General features: G+C 46.4%; 1 protein-coding gene across 1 annotated transcript in view; it reads left to right on the top strand.

The window, feature by feature from the left end:
• LOC138510049 (uncharacterized) overlaps positions 1-25,831 on the top strand; it is a 731,668-nt gene that overhangs the window by 522,023 nt on the left and 183,814 nt on the right. The window contains exon 8 of the mRNA XM_069625466.1: positions 20,956-21,134. Within this exon, the coding sequence (XP_069481567.1) occupies positions 20,956-21,134 (179 nt within the window). The remainder of the gene's footprint in view (positions 1-20,955; positions 21,135-25,831) is intronic.

Below are 25,831 nucleotides of genomic sequence, written 5' to 3'. Positions count from 1 at the left end.
CCGAATGAGGATCCACATATATGGGTGACAATAGGTGACAAGACTTTCTTTTTTCTCGTGTACACGGCGCAACTTGATCCTGTATTACGGGTGGGAGGTACCTGATGTCAGGCATTGCCATGAATGCGCAGTGATTCTCTGGGGCTACAGATTTGGTTCCTTTCACTGACAAACTTCTGATTTCCGTAGGAGAAGAAACCTGACTATGCCATTGTTATATTCCCGAGAAACACCAGTATAATGCCTAAGGACATGATGAGTCGACTTAGCATGTCAATTTCATTTACTGGCCAAGGGAGAGTGTGCTCAACTGCAGGAATTCACTACATGAACGTGGGGGACATAATTCAGGCATATTGTGGGCAGTCTGTACAGAGAGGGGTGCCAGCCAACCTCAAACTTTTCCAATATGGGGTGGAAGTGCTGATAGCATGGCTTCCAGTGATAAAAGGCAAACTGCCACGTATACCCAATGAGTTCTTGTTCAGACCCGAGGTTCCCATAGATGAGAGGTTATACCAATAGAAATGGAGGCGGTTATCATAAAGTAGTATTGCATGGGACTGACGACACAGGACGAGCATAGAGGACAGTAATTGCAGTGGAAGAAGGGCACAAACTGACTGAATTGACAGATTAGGAACTGTTGTGAGATGGCGATCAGATCACGAGACAGTGTTTTCCATGAGCATTACCCATTGGGTTAGGATACATTACAGGGAATTACCACAGAAATTGGTTTTGCTAAAAAAGGCACTAACACCATTTTTGATGAAGACTGGCACGAGTACCCAGAGTTCTATGGACTATCAGTCCATATGATGTGGGCCTGTTATAAGGGATAGGAGCTGTCAAAATAAAGCTCAGCCACAGACTATTTTACAGAGGGCAAGACAATATCCCCTATATAGAGAGGCAGACAAAGGCCTTTATGAGATGATTGCTGCTTTAGTAAAGCAAGGCATTCTAGTCACTACAGAGTCACAGTGTAATACAGCTGTGTACCCGGTGAAGATGGCAACAGGAGGATCATGGCGTTTTATCCAAGATCTACGTCCTTTGAACCAAATTGTTGAGGCAGAATTTCCATTAGTTCCCAATCCACCGCCAATCCTTTGTAGCGTTCCACCGGAAGTTACCCATTTCACAGTAATAGATTTGAGGAACGTCTTCTTTTCTATACCACTCCACAAGGAGTCACAGGACTTGACTTCCTTCCTATATAGAAACCGGAAGTGGAAACCCACGAGATTACCACAGGGGTACTGTGAATCACCTTCTATCTTTAATAGGGTCCTCCAAATGGACCTCGGAATATACAGGTGGAGAGTACCGTCATTCAGTACGTAGACGACATTTTGATTTGCAGTCTGAAGAGCAGTGGTAAAATTACTCAGCACACTCGTTGGCTGTATTAGCAGAGAATAGTTACAAGGTAGATGAGGCAAAACTATAATATTGCCAAGAGGTGTTGTACATTGGACACCTGATATCACAGTTAGGCCAAAAGGTAACTCCAGAAAGGGTGTAGGCGATCTTCAGAATGCTGCTTCCACAGACAGTGAGAGAGATTCAACAATTTGGACCTCTGTAATTATTGCAGAGCCTAGGTATTCAATTACAGCACATAAACAAGACCCCTATTAAGTGGGCTCTGTGAGGCACAGAGGGGGGATGGTAACCTATCGTGGCACACAAAATGACAGAAGCATTTGAGGAGCTGAAGAAAGCAAGATGCAAAGCTCCAGTGTTAGGGATTCCGAATCACAAGAACAAATTATATTTGTTCTCACACTCCAACGGAATAGTGATGCCTGCGGTGGTCACACAAAAGACAACCTTAGGACACAAGCCAATGTCCTACTATAGTACTATAGTGGACGTTTAGACCCAGTATTGAGATTACATTACCCTTGCGAACAAGCCTTGGCTGCTGCTGAGTTCGAGGTAGAAAAGTCAGCGAGTATCACAATGGGGTGCAGCACCACACTTATCATGGAGCATGCCCTCTTTGCGATCCTCGAAAAACCCAAAAACACATTGACTACCCAGAGAGCATCTGGATACAAGGTGATTATCTCGAATCCAGCAATAAAGGTAGTGAGATGGAGAATTGTACACCCAGCAACATTTATAGCTTAACCAGTGGAGGAGGAAAATTATTTGTACGACTGTATTATGTACATGGAACAATATGATGACATTCCTAAAGTGGGGGAGAATGCCCTTGAGGGGGGAGAGACACTTTTTCTTGATGGGTCTTCAACTATAAACCAGACAATGGGAGAAAGACATACTGGGACAGCAGTGGAGAAAATGAAATCAGACAGGACTGCCAAAGTAGTAGCAAGTGCGAGATTGCCCTCACATTTTTCAGCGCAAGCAGCAGAATTAGTGGCTCTCATAATGGCATTAGAAGAGCGCAAAGACAAGGAGGTTACAGTGTAATCGGATTCAACATATGTGAAATCATCAGTTCATGCTGGACTGTCACAATGGCAGTGGAGGGGCTTCCAACATGCTGACGGCACAGTGGTGCAGCACGTGCCCCTATTGTGCACCCTCATAGGCTTGCTACAACTCCCATGAGCCATATCGCTCGTCGTGAAGTGCCAAGTACACATGAAGGGGGATAACCTAGTCACCCATAGCAACAAAGCCGCAGATGCAGAAGCGAAATGTGGAGCATATTTTGCAGAAATAAATCAGTTTGATACTCCATCTAGCAAACGGATACGCCTGCGCAATATGATACTGAAGGAAAGGTATAATTCACTACTTGCCATGCAAATAATGGAGTTTCAAGGAAAGGCACCATTCAAAGAAAAGGAATTATGTGCAAGGAGGGGTTGTTTAATATCCTCTACAGACACATTATGGCAACAGGAGAGTACAGGCAAGGTAGAGAATTTCAGTAACATTGTTACAAATTGCACTCCTGCAATTGCATCATTCCACTCACTTAAGTAGGGACGTACTTGCGGTACACATTGGAGAAGGGTGGTGTTGCCCAAATATGGCAGAGCATATAGCCACATTCATGGACAATTGTGGTGTACAGTCAAAATGTCGAAAAAAAAAGGTCGAAAGACAAAAATGTCGAAAAAAAAAGTCGAAAAAAAGTTGAATTCCCTTTTTTTAAATTATATATTTATTTTGGGGTCCGGGAATAAAAAAAAAATGGGTAAAACAAAAAAAAATAAAAAAAGGGGGGTGGGGGGATGACCCCCCCATTTCGAATAAAAAACGAATTTAAAAAGAAATTCGACATTTTTTTTTCGACATTTTTTTTTGACATTTTGATTTTCGACCTTTTTGTTTTCGATTTTTTCACTATGAACCGACAATTGTACTGTCTGCAAAAAGTTCAATGTGGGACATACTTTGCGCGTAGTGCGAGGAGCAATAATACCCTTTCAACATCTCCACGTTGATTATGTAGACATGATCCAAGTGTGCCAAGGCTACTGCCACATGATGGTAGTTGTATGCCATTTTTCCCGGTGGATCGAAGCTGGTCCCTGTTCACACCCTGATGCCATCAGAGCCACAAAATTCCTCATTAGAGAGGTGTTCCCAGGATGGGCGATGTGCAAGGTTTTGCAGCCTGACAATGGACCTCACTTTGTAAATGAGACCTTCCAGCATATAACCAGTCTACTGGGGATTAAGCACAAGTTTTCCTGTGCGTATCATCTGCAAGTGAATGGAATATGCGAGCACCTCGATGGCCTACTGAATGAGAAAATAGCCAAAATCAAAGCCACATTTAAAAACAGATGGCTTCATTGCCTGCCCTTAGCTTTACCTGCATTGCGCAATCAGTCGGATCCCACCACCACTTAACCCTCATGAGGTGGTGACAGGGCAACCCATACAACTTCCATGTGCTCCTCCCATTAGAGCCGTGACAGGCACCCATAGTTCTGCTGTTGTCTTAGGAGATGAGATGCATGATTACCTAGCTTCAATGATGGCTAGTGCCTCTTTTATCTCTCAACAACATCAATCCCAGCGGGAGAGATTGAAGAAGATTGAGGAAAACAACACACTGGAAACTAACTCTATACTATTAAAGCAACCACTACTTTATCCAGAGGACTCTGTTTACTTGCAAACTTTTGTCAGGCCTTGGTTTAAACCTAGGTTTGAGGGGCCCTACTTTGTAGAGCAGGCCACTGACAGTCACACTGTGTGATGAGGAATGAGCATGTGGTGCGGCATCAAGCAGTAGCAAGACGAGAACAGGAATAGAGAGGTGGTGAAGAGATAGGTCAGGACCCTAGAAGAGGATTTTGATAGAGCCCTGTTAAACTTACATGTGGAAACTGAGAAAGGCAAGCCAGTTGGTTCTGTCTTAAGGTTGAAGGGAAGCTCTACTATTGCTTACAACTCAAGGCAGAGACACAGCACAGTCTATAAACCCTACAAGGTGAACTAGAGGTATTTGTATTCCACCACAAACAGAAACAAGCAGGAAAAATCCAGAAGAGAGTACCCTTGAGATTGTGGGTGATAGGGCGGTACCCTGGAAATTGCAAAACCTATAAGGAAACTGTAAACCTCTTGGAACTGTTGAGAAGAGTCTATGCTGACAAGTTATGTTTTGAGTTTGACTCTGGAGAGAACCTTTGTGCGCTAAATAAAATGTACTTTAACCTAAAAGTTGTATTCAGACTCTTTGTGAACCCAACTCTGCTATAGACACCACAAAGTTCATCATGTTCAATGATATCTGCTTTTATTGTAGCATATCGATTCAATAGTTTTCCTTGCCAATGAGTGTTTGCGCATAACCAATCACTTTCTGTCAACTTGTAGTTCTGGCACAAACATGGCACAACCAGACAGTAGATCGGATATCAAAGAAAGAATCCACTTAGGTCCCATGTGACACTACCATTCAAAACAGCCAAATACTGTGTGTTTGTACTCAAACAGTTAGAACATGAAGGCCTTAATTTGAATGTATTTACATGGCACGTATACAATAATTAACTTAAAAAGGTAGGGCTTAATCAAGGACCCATTGAATAGTAACATTCAGTCGAACATTCAAAATCAACAATAAAATGCAACTAATTCCCAATGAAACACATTGGGCCTGATTTACAAAAGGGTTTTACAATGGCGCACTCCCACTGAAAAACATTTTGTAAACCAGGCCCATTGTGAAAATTTTTTATCCATGTGCAGAGTGGGTATACTAAAAAGCTGACTGGATTTTCACGATACAGTGAGTAAACAAGCCCAATCCTAAAAGAGACTGGTTTTATTATGATGGCAGTAATTCCCCCTGGTGGCGACTGTGCCAGATAATAATGGCTCGTCGGCCGAAGGTAACGGTCTGGATATAGTGACACTTGCATAATGTTCATGGTGAAAATGTTATTTTTTGTGGGAAAATGTTTTGCAAAGGGAGTCCGCGCAAAAAAACTACAAAACAAAATGGCCATCAAGAAAAGATCTTAAGGAGAGCATGAGCTCCTTTTCCCTTTCCATGGTAACCTGGGGAAAAAGTCAGCAGTCACTTGGCTGGGAGTGAAGGGTCAGAACAATGGAGAATGCATGTATGCTTACCTTGTTTTTTTTCTTTTAATGAAGGGAAAGGAGGAGAACGGGGGAATACACAGAGCAGTGCGAGGCAAAGTCAGCTTTGAATGTCTGGGCAGCTCTCAGGCTGCTCAGAATGCGGACTTTTATCTGTGAATAAAGCGTGCCCTCTGATCCGTCTGATTTGGAATATTAATCCGTCACAAAGATGTTGTCATTAAACATCATATGTATACTTGGCCTGTATCAAATGAACTTTGAACCGTTGTAGTTCAATTCTGCGCTGGACAAAAAAATGACCTCCTGTAAAAAATCAATTTCTGTAAAACATTTTTTGAACTCGGGCACTTTTTATTCTGGTGCAATTGCCAGTGCCAAATTGCACAATGATCTGGAAAATTGCAGTGCCATGCAAAGTTATTCTGTACGTGACCTGATGTTGCAGCTGACTGAATTATGTGTTCCTTTGTATTGAAACGTTAACAAAAGTCTTAAATAAAAGCTCTCTAGTAATAATCGGAATTCATTTTCTCCATCAGAAAGCAGTGGCAGTTACAGTGTGGCACTGGCTATGCTTACAAAATGTTCATGCCCCCGGTATTGCCCAAAAATAGGAAATTCGCACAACTCTTTTTCTGTTGAAATAGACCATGTTGTCCAAATATGGCAGAGCATATAGCCACATTCATGGACAATTGTGGTGTACAGTCAAAATGTCAAAAAAAAGGTCGAAAGACAAAAATGCCGAAAAAAAGGTCGAAAAAAAGTCGAATTCCCTTTTTTTAAATTATATATTTAATTTGGGGTCCGGGAATAAAAAAAAAATGGGTAAAACAAAAAAAAATAAAAAGGGGGGGTGGGGGGATGACCCCCCCATTTCGAATAAAAAACGAATTTAAAAAGAAATTCGACATTTTTTTTTCGACATTTTTTTTTGACATTTTGACTTTCGACCTTTTTGTTTTCGATTTTTTCACTATGAACCGACAATTGTACTGTCTGCAAAAAGTTCAATGTGGGACATACTTTGCGCGTAGTGCGAGGAGCAATAATAATAATACCCTTTCAACATTCCCTTTTTCTACTTTCATGTTCTTGCACTCAAACTCCTACCTTAAACTAAACTTTTGCAACTTTCTCAATGACTGAAAAGCTTGACCTAACCATGGCCCCTGGGCACTGTGTAAGGCATGACGGGGATTTCTGCACACTGCCCCCCCAGACCACAAAGGCCAACACTGTTGCAATCATATTTTTGAAAAACTTTGTAGACCTAAAGTACTAGCTTTGCATATAGTAACCGGCCGAAGATCAGCACACAGCAACTAGTCAAAGGTCATGTCCTACCTGGAGAACACTAATGATATCTCACTCTCCCATTCCAACACCAGCCCACACTCACCTGGATCCCACTCTTCGAGTCCCGCGTGTTGACATTGTGCATGAAAAAATCAAGAGAAATAATGTGTTTTATTTCAAGGGTTTGTAAAATATCAGTATGCTATCTTATTAAGAGTGGAACATGGAACCAAGAAGGATACCCTTTCCCTCCTATTCTTCGAAATCAGAATTCAGAATATATGTTGCTAAAAACCTTTTTCTAAACTAGTTCCCTGTAAATACAGTATTAGAGATTCTGTTTCTAAAACAAAATTTCTCAGGCACCCATGGGTGGGAGTACAATCCTGTACTCCTAGTGCATGTTTTTGGGCACCTGTGTGTGGCCCACCGAGCAGGGTAAAGGTGGTGGCAGCTCCGTGCTGAATTCACAGGTGACCTGTGCATCCTCCATTTTGGGATGCCCAGGCCCTGTCATTGGAATCAGTGGATTCCTGACAGGAAACAAGATGGCCCCTGTGGCCTCTTGCTTTCTATCGCATGTTACCTTACTTTTCCTGAAGTCCCGGGAAGCCCTGACTTTGTCCCTTCTCCCTAACTGGCTGTTGGGTGGATGTTCCATATATGGTGTTGTGGGGAAGTCCAGGCCAGAAACACTTGTGTATATGCGCGTTATAAATGCCATATCATATCATATCAGACTGGCTGGAGCCTTCTAAATGAATGTATGTTGTGGGTACACCCGTGGGGTGGGACCTGGGTGAATGGAGTGTGTGATGAATACGCATTCTGTGTTATGGGTGTCTAGTATCTCACACAATGACTGAGACAGCCCTGCCCGAAACTGGTATGAATGCAGTGTGTAGTTCTGAATGGCAGAGTGCTTGTCCGAATCCACATTCTGTGTTGTGAGTGTCTGGATGGAGAAGAATGGCCTGAATGCACTGTGAGCCGATTGGCTGCCTGAATGCCCTTCTGAGTGATTGGTTGCATGAGTGTGACCCAGCAGAGTGAATGGGAGATCAACAGTATATCTGGGGGCCTCTCACTACTAGAAATCGTTCAGAAGCGGAAGTTGAAACTGATGGTTTACTTTGAAGGCCACTGGAAGAAGAAGAACTGCTGCTGTCCTTCGCTAATCTGAAAGCTGCTGTGCCTTCAAGGAACTGATCCAAGAGAGGACCTGGCTAGGAGACCTCTCCCCGAGCTACGAGGGACTATCGTGCACCGGCTGATCTTTGCCAAAGCTCCCTGGTAGACAGACCTACGAAAGGCTGCCGACCGGAAAAGAAGACCACTGAGGAGAATGAAGAGAAGCACCGGACAGCCGTCCAATGTCGTCGCCGACCGGAGCCGCTGTGCTCCCTTTGCCTAAGAACATTTGATCTAAGGACTCCCCAGTTCCTCATCGTCGACTGCTTTTGTCCTGCCCTAGAAAATGAAGGTCGCCGACAACCGAGGAGAATCCGCCGGTGGGTTTCGCCGCCACCTGAAGACCTCAGCAATGCAGACGAAGCTACTGAAGTCAGCCATGGTCACATCCAGTTCGCAGACGCCAACGACTCGACGCCCTTGCTGGGCCAAAGTTTTTCGTTGACTCTTTGCGGCAACAAACACTTGTCGAGGTTCACCGCACACCTCTGCTTCACAGGACGTTCACAAGCTTTCGTCAACAAGCACCGCGAAGATCAATGCTGCTCCCTCTACGACCACGTTCACCTCTTTCTTCAACGAATCTCGATGACCCGCTGCTCCTGCCTGAAAGGGAGTGCGCTCAAGAAGAGCCTGTCGACGACTCACCGAAGAACTCTACAAAACCAGGTACTTTGGGGCAGAAGAACTTTTATAGAAGGAGATAAGACTCAAATAGACAATATATGGACTGGACTTGTAGTGCATCTTCATTTACAGGTTGCCCAGGTGGGGGGATCCTCATACAGAACTGTGCCTAGGGGTAGGGGTCCAGTATTCTGCCAATTGTCTAACCAACTTGTTTTCCTCCTAAGTCTATGGTTGATATTTGAACTGAGTACAGTTGATGCATTTTAATGGAATCGGAGTAATCGTGATACCACCTAGAACTGTATATATTTACCATTTTAGAATTGTCAGAGCACAAAGTGTGTTATTGTGATTGTGTATATAACATGAACCTTATTTATATAAAGAGCTGTGTTTTAACTAACATAGTGTGTGGACATTCCTTTGTGGGTGCTTGGGGACGTCACTGTACTTAAGAACCAGCACGCTTCAACTGTCAAAAGGGATGGTGGAAAAGAGTAAAGCAAACATGATAAGTGTTATTTCGTGGCAAGACTGGCCTACTTTGGTGGACCATTCTGTATATATTTTGAAACTCGAGCATGCCATGTTTTAATGATCAGATGATTCACGTGCTCCACTGCCAACTCTGCAGTCATATCTTGCCCTTTCCTGTGTGTTTAGAGAATCATCACACTTTATAGGTGCTGCAGATGAGTCAGTATGTTGCCCAGCCTACATAAGTACACCCTGAATAGTGCATCTGAGCTCCCCTGCATACCCACACCATGACTACTCCTGCCCCCATCAGCTGCAGATCTGTCGACACTTTATTTGCTCCTACGACAACTAACCACGCACTACACGTAGGGGCTGATGGGCTATGACCATAGGTGCCCACCTCAGTCACAACACATAAGAGAGGCTAGTGCAGTAAGCAGGCTTGTCCTTGCACTAACATAGGCCGTGCACGTGATGTGAATCAGGTGGCAGGAACAGCTAGGAATGTAGTTCAGGAGAATGGCAACATAGGCTTAATTGGAAGCCAATCGTGTACAAGATAGCGACCCAGAACAGTATGGGTCAATACAGACAGTGGAGGGGGGCATGAGTAGGCAGAAGCAGAGGGAAAGACCGGCAAGGGGAGTGGGTGGGAAGCGAAGAGGTGGCGAGAAGGAGTGAGTAAGGTAGGCTTCAAAGTAGTCTCTGAAGATGGGCATGGAGGCTATCTGTTCACATTTTGCGTTCTTGACTTTCACATTGCTTGCACCTATGCCAAAAGTAAGGAAGACACTGTTGGATCTAATGCTACTTAACCATAAGGAATTCCTTGTGGCAAGACATTCCACTGTTTTTAGATAGCCTGCCTCATCACAAAAGGACACTAGCCATGTGCGAATCAGTATGCACCCTTGCCCAAGGGAGGAGCCAACTGCTACATAGCGCCCCCGTTGGATATACAAGCAAGACCAGATATGTGTCGTACTTCTTGGGCGTCATACAGCGTGTGCAGCTTGAACCCTTGGGCACAGCAAGCTCAGGGTTGATGTTGAGCATATGCCTTCCACTTAGGGAGCCTGGCATAGAATCCAATCACAAGATGGATGGACATCCTTAAGCTAATGGGGCGGGGACCTGTACTTATCAAATAATTCTCTTGCCTTTAGCGTATCTTTGACATTACAGAATGGGACCAACCATATGCAAATCAGTCTTCATCTTGATCATAGCAGAGTTGCTAGGCTGTGCCCCCCCCCCACCCTGAACAGAAACACAAGCCACCCATGTTTCATCCTGCACTAGGTCTCATCAGTGAGGTGCAGCTGGGGCCCTTGACACAGTAAGTTAGGCCCCCAAGTCTTGGCATACCCCTCCCACAAGCGGAAGTTCCTTCGGAAGCACTGTTACCAGCGTTCCATCCATCACTTTTTAGTTTTAGAAGGTGGTTCCTGGTCTGTAGGTTTTAGCTGAAAAATTCATTATAAAAATATTGATTATGCAAATCATAGATGATTTCATGTTTATTCATTCACTGTTGTTTGTTGGGAGGAAAGGTTTGTTTATTTCATCAACCCACTGCACTTCCCTTATTGCGGCACAAACCCATTTTGGAGCCGCTGTATCCCCCCACTCCTCCCATCCTCTCCCTTATCACTGTTACACCTTTATTTTGTTTCAATCTTCTGGCATATTCCACAGTCACAATAACGTGATCGAGTCGCCATTGTGCCCTCATAATGTAGTGGTTATGGTCCGGCCTTCAGAAATATATATATATATATATATATTTTTAACATATTACCAATATTTTTTAGCAATAGGATCACGCACTTCTTGAGACTACTGGACTGTAGACAATGTCCCCAGCATGGCTTCTCACAGGGTTGAGGTGCTCTCTCGTCGTCATGGGAATGGAATCTAAGTTTTCTGTGGTATGTAAAGAGTTTGCAATCGTAGGAAAAAAATCAGTTGTTGCTAAGAATTGTTCACGTGCATTCATAGTAACAAGACGTAACAGATTCTTGTTTTGCCAAACATTGAATTTATTAGGAAGTCCTCATAAGGATCCAGGTGCATGCCACAGGATTAAAGCGCAGTCAGTTACCTGTGCACAACGAAGGCACACTGGGAAAACAGAGCCAGGGTACTGCTATGCACCCTACTGCCAATCATCAGTAAAAACGAAGATAAATATGAATTGCCGCCATTTTCAGTCAAATGGAAAATTCTGCTGTGAGCAAGGCTTTTGCGGTTTGAAAACATGCATAGCTACTGGGGCTCGATTCAGAAGTCCGTGTAAAAATAGAAAAGTGTTGTTCAAAGAAGGGGCAACAATTTCTCCTAAAAGCATCATCTATATAAATAAAAATGTAACTGTTATTTGTTCAAGATCTTAAACCTCCGAAAGTTCTTCACTGATTGCTTTGAAATTTTGGCACGGCGTTGCATTCGAATAGGCGCGTGTTTTTGTATACCTACTATACATAGATGTCACACCTGTGACAAGTAAAAACATGCTTTTTCTGAAAACAGCGCCATCTGTTGGACGTAAAAGCAACACACGCTGGCTCAAATACGTGCCGAGGAAGCAGCTGAGCGACGTGCAGCCAGACTTTAGGATGCACGGTTGCGAGCACGGCCATCGTGTTCTGCAGCTTCAGATCTGCTTCGAACATGACAAGCTGAGAGTGGCTGAAAGAAATCAACGAGAAACAGCAAACCAGCGTCAAACATGACTCCGTGCTCAGCAATCACATGATTACAATCGCCTTGCATTCCAGGGCAACCAAGCTGATAATTATAGTTTGCACCGGCATGTTCTCATCGGCACCATGACTGAAGTGTGTCCTTAATGCAAGGCTCTGAAGTTTAATGGAGAAACAAAAGGAATGTGTTGCGCTGCCGGGTAAATTAAACTGCCTCAATTTAGAGAACCGCCAGAGCCATTAAAAACTACCCACAAGCATTGTGAAATTAAACATATTAGAAATGTGTGCTTTCTCTTTTCTTTCTTTTCCATTTAACCAGACTGGGCCACAGCAGCACGTGGCCGGGGACAGCTTGTAGATAATAAGCTACTTGGGCCACCAATTTCTTCAAGAGGTTTGATGATTGTACCTGTAAAACGATTGGTTTCTTCATGCATTGTAATATTTGAATATGAACCAATTCTTCGTTTTCCCCTGCTGTTTCTACAAACTTTTCCGAAATGACCGATTTTACCACATCTAAAACATTCTGCAGAATATGCTGGACACTCTCTATCCACATTTATATGTTTGCCTCAACCACATTTAAAACAACATCCTTGCATCCTGTTGAATGTCTCTCTTTCTCTTTTGGGTTTCATTCTTGGATTATTCATTGACATCTTTCTTATCAGAGCCACTAATGCTTCTTTGTTATTTTCTTATTTTTCCTCTTGTATGCTTTTGATCTCAGTGCAATCTTTTTTACCTTGCACCACTCTCATGCATTTTTCTCCTAACTTCATAGTTCTTGCTATTTCCATTGACTGTTCTAATGTTGGATCTTTCGCTTGCCATAGTCTTTGTTGTATATGGGGATCTGTCACGTGTAACACTAGTATTCTATAAAAGCACAAATGTGGTGCACTGACATAAAAGACTCAGATCTAGCATGATCTTGAGTTAAGGCCTGACAACAGCCCTGTCCTTGATGCAGGCAGGCACCACGAGGGCATTCTACTTGCAGAGCCCCCACCTTTGCATTTCATGAACAAGCATTGGCAAATTCAACCGTTTTGGCGTTAAGTGCTGTTCTTTGCATTTTGCATTATAAGGCACCAGGGGACAAGGAGGAGAGTGCAAAAGGATGCGACACGGGGTACAGGTGTGCAAGATAATTGGAAGGGCACTAGAGTAAGTGACAAAGACATTGAGAGAGGACGCCATCGATGATGAGCAAGAGGAGAAATGAACAAGAAAGGGTTTGAGTGGGAGGGTAAGATAAAAGGTGAGGGTGTGAAAGGAAAGAAAAAGGGCTGCAAGCAAAGTTGAGAGTTGGAGAAGATGGAATGAGGCAGCAAGAGGTGATACCTTCAGGAGGACCGATGTGAAGAATGAGACTGACAGCACAAGGTGAGAGAGTGTGGCAGTGCAATGTGAGAGAGTGTGACATGCCAGGGAGAGAGAGTGACAGTGCATAGAGAGATAGAGAAAGAGAGTGCAAAGAGAGAGTGACAGCGCACAGAGAGAGTGACAGCAAAGAGAGAAAGAGCACAGAGAGAGTGACAGTGCACAGAGAGAGTGACAGCAAAGAGAGAGAGAGAGAGCACAGAGAGAGTGACAGCACACGGAGAGAGAAAATGACAGTGCGTAGAGAGAGACTGACAGTGCAAGGTCAGAGAGTGTGGCAGTACAATGTGAGAGAGAGTGACATGCGAAGGAGAGAGCGACAACTCAGGGAGAGAGAGTGACAGTGCACAGAGAGATAGAGAGAGAGAGTGCAAGGAGAGAGTGACAGCGCACAGAGAGAGGGACAGCAAAGCGAGAGAGAGCACACAGAGAGTGACAGTGCACAGAGAGAGAAAATGACAGTGCATAGAAAGAGACTGACAGAGCAAGGTCAGAGAGTGTGGCAGTACAATGTTAGAGAGAGTGACATGCCAAGGAGAGAGAGTGACAGAGAGATAGAGAGAGAGAGTGCAAAGAGAGAGACAGCGCACACAGAGAGTGACAGCAAAGAGAGAGCACAGAGAGAGTGACAGTGCACAGAGAGAGTGACAGCAAAGAGAGAGAGAGCACAGAGAGAGTGACAGCACACGGAGAGAGAGAGAAAGTGCAAAGAAAGAGTGACAGCGCACAGAGAGAGAAAGTGACAGCGCATAGAGAGAGAGTGACAGAGAGAGTTCTGCCACAGTGAACTCCCCCTACAGATGACTGTTGCTGTTTCCTGGTCTTTCATTTGGAAATGTCCTATAACGCATAAGAAAGGATCTGCTGTTGATAACAAAAGAAGTGTGTTTGCAAGGTCATTAAGATGCTAGCTGCAGAGACACAACACTCTGTGTGTGTCTCTGCCAGATTTTCTGTTATTGTTCATTTATGGGCAGGGCTTGCTTGTCCGAGCTGCTGAGCTGATTCTAAATTTAGAAAGTAAATGTGCCCAGGGCGCTTTTCGTGAGCCTTTGCAGAAAGAATGTGCACTTTGAACTCAATAATTGTTTAGCACTTCCACCTTCGGATTCCTATGAACAATTTATTTCCAAATACACTTCTGTGCCGAGTAGCAAAATAACCCAAAAAACCCTAATCAATACATTCTTAAATGGTTTTGAGTAGCTCATTCGCGCGTTAAATAGCCCAATTTGGCCACCTTGGCTGGGATGGAGTTGACACACAGATGAGGAGTCTGCAGGCAAAGGGAGGATCATGGCGTCATTTCATGATGAAAGTATGTGCTTTCCAACAAGACTACTGATTGGAGGAATCATTGTGAAACACCCATTGGTTTAAATGGCCTATGCACACAAAAAATAACATTTTCAAATTCATGTCTGAGCATTTCTAGTTGCCATGTCAACCAGATAACCTGCGGAACACCCAGGCTACTTTCTTATGTTAGCAATGCTGTGATTCATCGATGCTGCTAGTGCCACTATATGTGGCGAAACCAAAAAGGAGATTAAATACACCACCTGTGAGGTGTTATTAACATACACTGCACGTGTTTTTTTTTGTTACTCCTATGTCCCATCACCTTTCCTCCATACTTATGGGACATTCCTCCATCCTGCGTGACGGGACCGGAGCATTTTGAAGAAGCATCCAAAATTTTGCAAAAATGTTAGTCCTTCCTCTCTTTTTACGTGGGGCCCGGCACGTGGCCGTAGACCCGCCCCTCTCGGCTCCAGCCCGCATATCGGCCAACAGTCTTTTTCTCCGCTCATTCGGCACTTGAATCCATGGAAGATCTTCTTCCCATTTTTTCCTCCTCTCTGGCTCTCGCTAGTGATTGTGTACTAGTCTATGTCGTTCAAACTAGACTTTCCAGATTGTTCATCGTGTCATCGACGCTTCGCGAGGGCGGATCCTCATCCTCTTTGTTTAGAGTGTTTGGGTCCGGATCACCATTGGGATTCCTGTTTTTATTGCGATTCCCTTTCGGTCCGGGCACTTCAACGTCGGTTGGAGCGGTGGAAGGAGGTGTTTCGGCATACTCCTCTTTGCATTTTCAATCCTTTATCGACGAAAAGAAGAAACACCCAGTAAGTTCTTTACTTTTCAGAGCACCCCGGCTGGGAGACACCTTTCCGGGCTCTTCCTGGGCCGGGAGGATCGTCAACGGCTCCATCACCGGGGATTGCCCCAAGGTGCCTTCTGGGCATAATAATTGTACCAGAGTTTTTTCCAAGGGTCTCCGTAAGGGGCCTGTGGATACCGGAGTACGCTCTGAGGCCCCTCCTGTGGGAGCTGCTTGTAGACCCAGTTCTACTGAGTCATGGGGTACCAGAGCTCGCTCTGAGACCTCTTTATTGGCTTCCCTCAAAAGTACCGGGGTACGCCCCGAGGCCTTGGTTGGGCTTTGTGTTACTGAACGGATGTTCGAGGTCCGCGCTGGTAAGGCTTTTATCGGACCTGGGTCCGGGGTCCCTCGTTCAGAGGCTAAAGTAGCCAACATTTCTGAGAGGCCTCACAAGGCCTTATCGGTGAAAGTTGTTTCTCACCATTCCCGCTCTTGTGGCGATGCCAGAACTGTTGAGGGGGCAAGGAGTGAAAGTTCCTCCTTTACCGGCAGTGCCGAGGTCCTTCCTGTGAAGGCTAGTTTGGCTATTGGTATGTCGCAGAAACATTCCAGGCCTCATAGTACCGGCTTGGCTGAGGTTCCTTATGTAAAAGGCTAAAATTAAGACCCCTGACCCGCCGACGGGGACCCCGGCCTCACTTCCACATGTGCCATAGTTCCCCTCAGGTGATGGCAAAATGGCGTCCGCTCCCGCCACGACCATGGCGGCCATTTTGGGCACTTCCCCTACAACTACGCCATCGACCTCAGGTGTAGGAGTTGGTTCTGCGGGTGAACATAAAATTACTTGTGCGCATCCGTTTCGTCCAGTTTACGACTGGAACGCTCGGATGCTCCTTCCGTACAATGTCTCATTGCCTGTGGGTTTGGCACACTTCGGGGGATGGGCCTGTGTGGCAACCCTCCCCTCTGCATCCCTAGAATTATCCTCCTCATGAGAGGCCTCCTCCGGCAGCTCAAAAACCGTCTCCGTAGGACGCCTTTTTTGGCAAATTTCAGACGCTCATGCGTACCGACCCCATGAGAGAGTATTTCAAGGGTCTTTTTAGGGAGATATGCCCGCCTGCGCCTCCGGCTCCACCCACCCCCCAGGTGGCTCCGCCGGCGCCGCCCTTGCTTACGGTGCCTTCCTGGACCCTTCCGCCCTTGCCTCCATTGCCCCCCTGTGGACAAGGCAGTGTCTGACACGGTTCAGTAGGATCCTGACCTGTCGGATGATGCGCAGGGCGATCAGGACAGCGAAGACCAGCCCCGCTCCATTAGAGCTTTTTATGACCGGGTACTGAACATGATGTGCCTATTGGATGTTCCCTTGCCCGAGGCACCCGCTCCGCAGGAGGGTGTGCTTTCGGGGGTGTTCACCCTGTCTCCTTCGGAGCGAACCGGCCTGTTCTTGCAGAAGGACATTTTGGCCGAGGTCCGTAGGGTCTGGGAAAAGTCAAACTCCACTTTTCGTCAATATGAAAATTGACGCGCGATACAGGCTACATTATTCGGAAGAGGTGGCCTTATCATCTTGTCCACCCCCCTCCTCTACGGTGGTGGCTGCGGCCACTTTACAGTCCAGGCCTGCAGCATCCTCTTCTACGACGGCTACCAGGCTGGCCTGCGCACCATCCTAGACCTTTCCCAGTTCAATCTTTTCCTACCTCAAGAGAAATTCAAGATGATCACGCCCGGCCAGATACGGTCCTCCTTGCAGATGGGCGATTGGCTCAGCGTGGTGGACCTTTAGGATGCGCACATGCATATTCTGATCTGGAATTCACACAGGAGATATCTCTGTTTCTCTGTGGGAGAGGAGCACTTCCAGTTTTTGGCATCAGCTCGGCACTGCGTGTCTTCAAGAAGATGATGTCGGTGATTGCGGCCTATATTCATCTGCAGGGTATCCAAGTGTATCCGTATTTTGGACGACTGGCTTTTACGCAGCCCTTGCCCGTTGAAAGCCGCCTGCAATCTTCAGTCTCTCCTCCAGCTCCTGTTCCACCTCGGGATGTCGGTGAACTGGCGGAAATCTTCCATGACGGTCTCTCAGGAATTGATTTTCCTGGGTTTTCGCTGGAACACGATTGACTGCAGAGTGTACCTGACCGGGGACAGAATGGCAGATCTGTTGGCTACGTGTCAGATGTTTGCGCAGTCGGAGAGCATGTCGGCATGGTGGTTCCAGAGGCTTCTGGGCCTCATGGCCTCGTGCGTGTTGGCTCTTCCTCTTGCTCGTCTCAAGATGAGGCAGACTCAGATGGCTCTTCAGAGTTCTTGGCTGCAGGCTGTGGATCCGGACTCCAAGTTGATAACGATTCCGGCTTCCATGAGAGCAGACCTGGAGTGGTGGTCGTCTCTCAGCAATCTGTCGGTGGGGGCGGGTTTTCAGGAACCAGCCCCTATGGTGATGGTCACGACGGACTCCTCTCTTCTAGGGTGGGGTGCAACGTTGGATCTTCTTCAGGTCTCGGATCTTTGGTCGCCTCAGGACAAGCTCCTCCACATAAATCATCTGGAGCTTCTGATGATCTTCCTAGCGCTCAAGGCGTTCAGACCGATCATTGCCAACAAAGTGGTCCGTATCTATCTACACGGACAATGTGGTTTTGATTTATTACATCAACAAGCATGGTGGCACCGAGTCTCCCCCTCTTGTGGACCTGTCTATCCAGATTTGGGAATGGGCGTTTCATCATGGTGTCTGGCCACTTGCAGTACACATTCCGGGCCAGCTGAATGTCACAGCACGCGCCCTCAGTCGGCGGACGATGGTCAGCTACGAGTGGGAACTGAAGGCGGAGGTCCTCTCAGGGATTTTCCTGCGCAGGGGCACTCCAGAAGTGGACCTCTTCGCTACGGTGGCAAACAAGAAGCTTCCTCTGTATGCCTCCAGAAACGGGCTGGGAGCCTCCTCTCTGGGGGATGCTCTCGAGATTCCATGGCACAACATGAGGGCTTATGCCTTCCCGCCTCTGCCTCTGGTTCATCGGACGATTTGCAAACTGAAGAACACGGTGAACTGTTATCTTCTACTCATAGCCCTGTGGTGGCCGGCCAGGTGTTAGTTCTCAGAACTTCAAGACCTGTCGGTGTATCCGCCGATCAGGTTACCGGTGAACCCCGATCTTCTTCACCACGGGGTGCAACAGCTGTCGCACCCCTCCCCACAATCGCTCCGCTTGATGGCATGGTGCCTGAGTTCAGGTCTTTAGAACATCTTCGCCTGTCTGCAGATAACATGCGTATTATTCAGGCAGCCAGAAAACCCACGATGAGGTCCCAGTACAGAAGCAAATGGCTCAGGTTCTATCAGTGGTGTTTAAACAAGCAGCTGGACCCAAGGGCGGCTACAATTGACACAGTACTGTCCTTTGTATCCCACCTAGCAGAGTCGGGAATTCACGTTCTGTCATGCAGAACTTATCTTTCGGCGATTTCCGCATACCGATCTATGGACCAACGCTCTTACTCTCTGTCTAATCCAGTGGTTAAGAGACATTTTGCAGGCTTGACGCGCCTTTATCCTCCGATTCATATTCCGCACCCATCGTGGGATCTAAATGTGGTCCTGTCGGCGTTGTGCCATAAACCTTTCGAACCAATGGCCACGGTAGACCTCAAGCACCTGTCGTGTAAGGTGTCGTTTTTGGTTGCCGTTACTTCAGCAAGGCGCGTGAGTGAGCTCCAGGCTTTGTCGGTGGAGCATCCCTTCTTAGTACTTCACAAGGATAAGGTGGTCCTACGGACAAACCCTGATTTCCTGCCAAAGGTGGTCTCTGATTTCCATCTGAACCAGTCAATCTCCCTGCCGGTCTTTTTCCGAGCCCCGCTCCAGAGGTAGAAAGGGTTCTGCATTGCCTGGATGTTAGAAGGGCTCTTAAGTTCTATCTGGACAGAACATCCGAATTTAGGAGCTCTTCTCAACTGTTGGTAACTTTTGGTAATCCAAAAGGTAAGCAGGCCTCTAAGGCGACTATCTCCCGATGGATCGCTGCCTGCATCAAGGAGTCTTACATCGTTCAAGGACTCAAGCCTCCTAAAGGTATTCATGCACACCTCGTGCGGGGCAAGGCAGCGGCAGTTGCCTTTCAAAAATATGTCCCCTGGGAGACCATCGCAAAGGCGGCTACTTGGGCCTCCCCATCGGCTTTTTGTAAGCATTATTGTCTAGACCTGAGTTCGAGATCTGATTCTCAGTTTGGTCAAGCTGTGTTGAAGAACCTGTTTCATTAAGGGGATTTTCCATCCACCCATAGTTCAAGTAAAGAGTGCTTGGAAATCTCCCATAAGTATGGAGGAAAGGGGACAGGACGTAGGAGTATAACCAGGTTACTCACCGTAGTGACCGCCTTACTCCTTGTCCATAGTCCATTTTCCTCCATACGCCCGCCCTCCATCCCCTCTAATAAGGTTCCTCTGCTATTGCTAAAGGTCTCTGACCTGGCAATAGAAAAGGACTGTTGGACGATGCGTGGGGCGGAGCAGAGATGGGCGGGGCTACGGCCGCGTGCCGGGCCCCATGTAGAAAGAGAGGAAGGACTAAACATTTTGCAAAATTGTGGATGCTTTTACAAAGTGCTCTGGTCCCATCCCACAGGATGGAGGAATGTCCCATAAGTATGGAGGAAAGGGGACTATGGACTAGGAGTAAGGTGGTCACTACGGTGAGTAACCTGGTTAATGTTAGTTATTTTCCGGACGATAGCCCCCATTTTCTGATTGGTTGATGGTATAACAACACATTCGTAATTCAAAAAAGTAGCAGACTTTTTAGAAATCCTCACAATTACACTGATGCACACACTGCCTCAATGGCAGATCTAGCAGTTTTTGTTGCTGGAAAGCACAACAGCTCCCCCTCAAAAACGTCCACCCACCGCAAAATGGTGGTGCTGGAAATTGGAGAGGAGAATTTCTATTGGCAATTATCTTTTCTCACAATCAGGCCCTGAAACGTTGGTCCGAAGACTGTTTTGACACTATTCTGCTCAGATACCGCCTTCTTTTAAACACGTGTTAAGCATATGAAAAATGTCAGCTCTAGGCGGGTGTCAGTGACTGACCAAAACATTGCAAAAGGTATTGTGCCGTATTCCTGAGGTCCGTTGTGTGCTTTTCCTAAGGTCTTTCCTCCCCCCCTATGTTGTATGGCATAGAGACGCATCACTGCTGACATTTTCTAACGTTTTTGAAATGCAGAAGTATCATGATAAAATGGTGCTGACACTCTTTGTCAATAAGACCTAATTCAAATTAAACTTGCAAAACGAATTAAGACAAGTGTGCTCCATTTTTAATACGATATCTTGCACCAATGTCCACACTAGCATCAAAATCGATGCACAATAAAGAAGTCCTGAAATGGCTCATTGACATTCAGATTTGCCACCACCGAATCAAATTGCACCTATGTCCTTGCAGGCAAACATGTGGGAGAAATACTACCTTGTTTGTCAGTATGCACCAGTATTTTTGGCAATCTCTGTTATGCTATCAGCATGTGGCCATTTTATGCTTTTTCACACTCTTATGAATTACACTTTGCAGACCCAGATCTCTTGGTGCTGGTTGTTGGGTCAGATATCAGTCGCTGCCCTAACACCCCCAAACCTACGTGCCGTGGGTACCTGCACAAGCGGACCCACTCTGGAATCCTAAAGGGCTGGAGGAAGAGATGGTTTGTTCTAAAACATGATGGCTGCCTGTACTACTACAAGCAGAAAAAGGTAAGTCCCAACTTTATATTCATATTCTATGACAGGAGTGGAACGAAACCTACATTTCGGGGGGTGCAAACTGGTTGTGGGTGGGGCCACTCTAGAAACTGGGCGGGGCAATCTTAGAGGCTCCACCCCCTCTGTTATACCCCATGGGTTGTCTGGCAGGGAGCTCATATAACCTGTCCTCCTTTCCCCACCCTCCCTCTCATACCAACCACCTCACCCCCCACCTCCCACCCTCTACCTGTCAGAATCAGCTCCTGGGTCCAGCATTACACATAAGCGCACACATATACAGACACAATTACACATTCACTCACTCATTTAAACATCCCATTGACCATACACTTGCTCATTTACATGCGAACCCAGACCTGCATACATCAAACACTGATGTGTGTAGTTGATTTTTATTAGGCAGTGCGTTGATGGAAGCCTTTCTTAAAACTTAACAGCTTTAAAGTGTTGCTGCGTTTGTGCACGAACACAGTAACACTTTAAAGCCGCCGGTTTTAGGAAAGGCTTCTCGTCCCTCTCTGAGTAACATAAACCCCAATGTCGTTGTGCGCCTGCTGTTAGATTGTTTGTGCTGCTGAGGATACCTTGCTTTGTGACAATGGCCTTTTGGCTCTGAGTGACATTCTAGGTTGCAAATAGGGTACGACGTTCATTCGCCGCCCATTTGTGTTTTTGCTGCACTTTTTGCCGAAAATGGTTTTACCGAAAATAAAAACATAAACAAATATGGCGAGCATATAAGGGGTAGGGCAGGGTGGTGTAGAGGGAATACATAATAAGGGAGGGGAAGGTTGGGGGGACCCCCGCAATAAAAAAAAGTGGTTATTTTTTTCAGCAAAAAAGCTGCAAAATAAAACGGGATGAATGAACATAGAACCGCAAATAGTTGCAGTTTTGTCATACATTTAAAGAAGCTCACCACTGGTTATCTAATCTAGGAAGTTGATTTCCATTACATGGAAAGTTGAGTCCTTCAGGCAAAAGGGTTGTGGCCCTCAGGATGAGGAACAATCACTAGTCATCCTGGCTGCTGGGGCCTCTACGGGTGATGATGTGTGTACACTGGCAAACATGCCAACCATCACACCACACTGGGCGCAATGGTTATCTGGTGGTCTATCCTTATAACTGAAGAGTGTCTACCTATATGCGAATTAAGCGTTATCTCAAAAATGCTTTAGTTAACAGCAAAGGCATTCGTTCAGGCCTCCCGCACCTGCAGACTGTGCGGGACCCTGAGTGCAGAAACTCTCAAACATTTAATGGTTGAGTGCCACGCACTAGGTGCTTAATGTAATACGTTTTGCTTGCCGATTGGTGCCATTATGCAAGATACTGGGCCTCATTACAAGGGTGGCGCTCCCGTAATGAAGGGTGCCGGTACGGGACCGGCACCCTTTATTACGGGAGCGCCGATTACGAGGTTCCCTTTGCGGGACCCTGTAAGGACACCTGGTAAAACCAGGCGTCCTTTCCGGGTCCCGCGAGGGGAAGAGGGAGGTAATAATGGGCCAGTTGTAATGTGCCTATTATTACCTCCCTCCCCATTCCCATTGAGCCCCATGGGGGCTGAAATGGGAATGGGGATGGGTTCCTGCAAGGAGGAATTACCGGGTCCTCCTATGTCGGAATGACCCGGTAAGTCCTCATTGCAGGAACCCGGTTTGGAGGCAGCCATGGTGCTACCTCCAAACTCGTAATGAGGCCCACTGTCTTTGATGCCATATGGCAAGCTTACTATGATGAGTATGTTTGCCTAATTTACCACTAATTTACCAGACTGCCGTCTACAACCGCTTAAGTGGTCCTGTCACTATGAAAGTATGCCGTGTCTTTTGCATTCGAGATGTTATTGCGGATGGTATCAAACGCTTATTGGCATCCCTCCATCAATTGAAACGCTTGGTTGCGTTTTGTGAGCTCCTGGAGGGGTGTGCTGATGGTGGCATAATATTTCCGGTATCTCGAGATACATTTTGTGGTCTTAAGGCGCCATCTAACGCCGCCACTTTGTCCGGGTCGGTCTCATGCCCTGTTCCGAGAAAATGGGTCCGGAAAATCTTAATGAGCACTTGCAAAACTCACACTTGCTCTTTTTTAGTGTCAGCCCGACTGCTTCAAGCACTATAGATACTGAGTGGAGAGCAGTATCATGTTCCTCCGTGGATTTTTCAAATACCAAGATATAATTTGAGTAATTTAGACAGTTCGGGCAGTGTCTTATAACTTTGGGAATTTTCGTCCTGAAAAATCTCAACTGCAGTAGATATCCCGAAACTGAGCCGCTTGTAACTGAATAGCCAGAGGTGTGCTACAAATGTGGTAATATATTTTGATTCTGGGGCTATTTCTAGTTGATGATATCCTTTAGTGAGATTGAGTTTTGAAAACACCTTTGCTCCATGCAGAAGGTGGAATATATCTGTGATCCTCAGAACATGATGTCTTTCTCTTTGGATTGCTTCATTTGCACTTCTCATATCCACGCATATTTGTATGGAGCCTTCACCCATCTTCTTAGGGACTGGTGCTATGGGTGACACACAGGGCAGGGGCCCTACCGTGGGCTCACTAACATGTTGATCCAACAGTTTGGAGATTTCCTCCTCCACCGGCTTCTGTATATTGACTGGTATGCCTGATAGTGTTAGGCTACAGGCTGATGTCAGGACATATATGAAGTTGTATTTTGCAGTTTCCCAGCTTGCTGAGCTCTTTGAAAGTTTCGGAAATGCGCCTTCGATGTCTTCAACCTTTGCCAGGTATTTATGTGCCATTAGTTGATAGAGGATGTGGACCAACGCCATGTTTACTGCAGTCTTAAAGCTGAGAATGCAGCTGCTATTGGTCTCTGTCTTTAGGACATGAAGCTGTAGACGGGTTGCATGAGATTTGTGCGACCAGACTGCTGAGATGAATCCACTGCATGGTAGCTGTGTGACGGGCCCATATGGGTAAATGTCTATGGTAGCCGGTTTCCGTTTTGAAGGTAGAGGGCGACTATTGTATGCTTTCTCACTTAGGATGTTTACCGTCGGCCCTGTGTCAATGAGGAATTCTGCAGGAGTGTTGTTAACGTGCATTATTAGAGTTGGACCTTGCTCTTTAGCCTCATCTTTGTTTAGTGCCCACACGTATCCCTTCTTCCTTTGGTCATCCATGGACGATCCAGAGTCATGGCTCGATAGCGATCTCACCTCAATGTAGCGAAAGTGTCTCCTGGACTGCCGATGGCCTCGTTTGTCTGACGCTCTACGTTCACTCCAAGGGTAAGATCTGGTGCTTTCACAGTCGTCCGGCTTGTATATCCTTGGTTCATTTCCAGATCTAACATCATGCGGGCTGGTTCTCAGAGCTCTCCGTCGCTCTGTTGGTGATCTTTTCCTTGTCTTGGCATGTTCTTACATGCAGATCTGAAATGGTCCTCGTCTCCACATGCTGGCCATTTGTGTACCAGCGCAGGCCATGTACCTTCGTGTGGGTATTCGTAGCCACACTTGAAACACATCGAGTCGCCACTTCTCGGGGTGTTATCGGATAGGGTGAGCTTGTTTACGCTCTCCCCCTCTGTCGGCTGAGGTTATATGGGTACATTATTCATGCTGACCATTATCGTTCAATGGTGGATTCCATGTGGGCTAATGCAAGTATTTCCTCGTGTGACCTCTGCTTTTGCAACCATTTCTTGCAAAATGCCTGGGACTCACACCCCACAATGACTTCGGAGCACAGACCTTCATTGTTAGAGTACCTGTGAAATTCACAATGTTTGATCTTGATGCGCAATCTCATGACAGAGTCGTCAAGGGTTTCACCTTTGTCTTGGCATGTCATGTGGAATTTGTGTCTTTCGTAATCCACATTGGTGTGGGAAGTGAAATAGTTTGACAACGTCTCATGTAGGTCTTTGCAAGAGGCTGTATCAGTGTCAAGTAGCTTGCCTGCAACGTCTCTCACTGCGGGACCCACTGCAAGCGCGAGCATATTATTTATCCTGCCATCATCTGTGATAACCATGGCTCCAACATGGAACTTGAAGTCTTTTAGCCACCTCACCCACCTTGGCCCTAGGTTACTGGTGTCACGAAGGTCAAATTCAGGAGGTAAATGAATGGTTTGTGACTCACTTGGGGGTGGCTGGAATGAGCCAGACGGTCTCATGGGTATTTCTCTGTCCGACATGATGGGGTGATTTAGATTGGTTGTGGGGCTTGCAGTGAGACTTCCTCAATGCCTTCCAATAAGTATGTGATGTTTACTTTATATTTTCTTTTTCTTTTTTTTTCTGTCTCCACTGCTGTGATATTAAATCTTCTGCAGCACGGGGCACATGACACGTCGGCTCTGATGGCCGTGTGTGGCTCCCCAGCTGCTCACACCATGTGAGCAAGCAGCTCTTGCTCCGAGCACCCACACACGAAAAGAGGAGAGCGCCGACACGCTACATCACTTGACCGACGGCACACCTCTTCCAGCGCCACCAGTACTCCCCTCTGCAGGAGCGGAGCGCGCTGGCCAACCTGAGTAGCGGCCTCACCAATGCTGTGTGGGTGTACTTCTCCCACACGTAGGCAGCCCTCTGCATCCGTCAGAGATGCCTGCTCCAGGCACGGGATGCAGGACTGCAGTGCAGGTCTTAACCCGTCATTGCCAATGTAAACTCTGTGGCCACATATTACCGGAGG

This window comes from Ambystoma mexicanum, chromosome 6p, assembly GCF_040938575.1.
Source record: "Ambystoma mexicanum isolate Mex_15411 chromosome 6p, UKY_AmexF1_1, whole genome shotgun sequence".
NCBI lineage: Eukaryota > Metazoa > Chordata > Amphibia > Caudata > Ambystomatidae > Ambystoma > Ambystoma mexicanum.
Note: the sequence above shows the minus strand (reverse complement) of the source record. Positions and strands in the feature narration are given on the sequence as shown.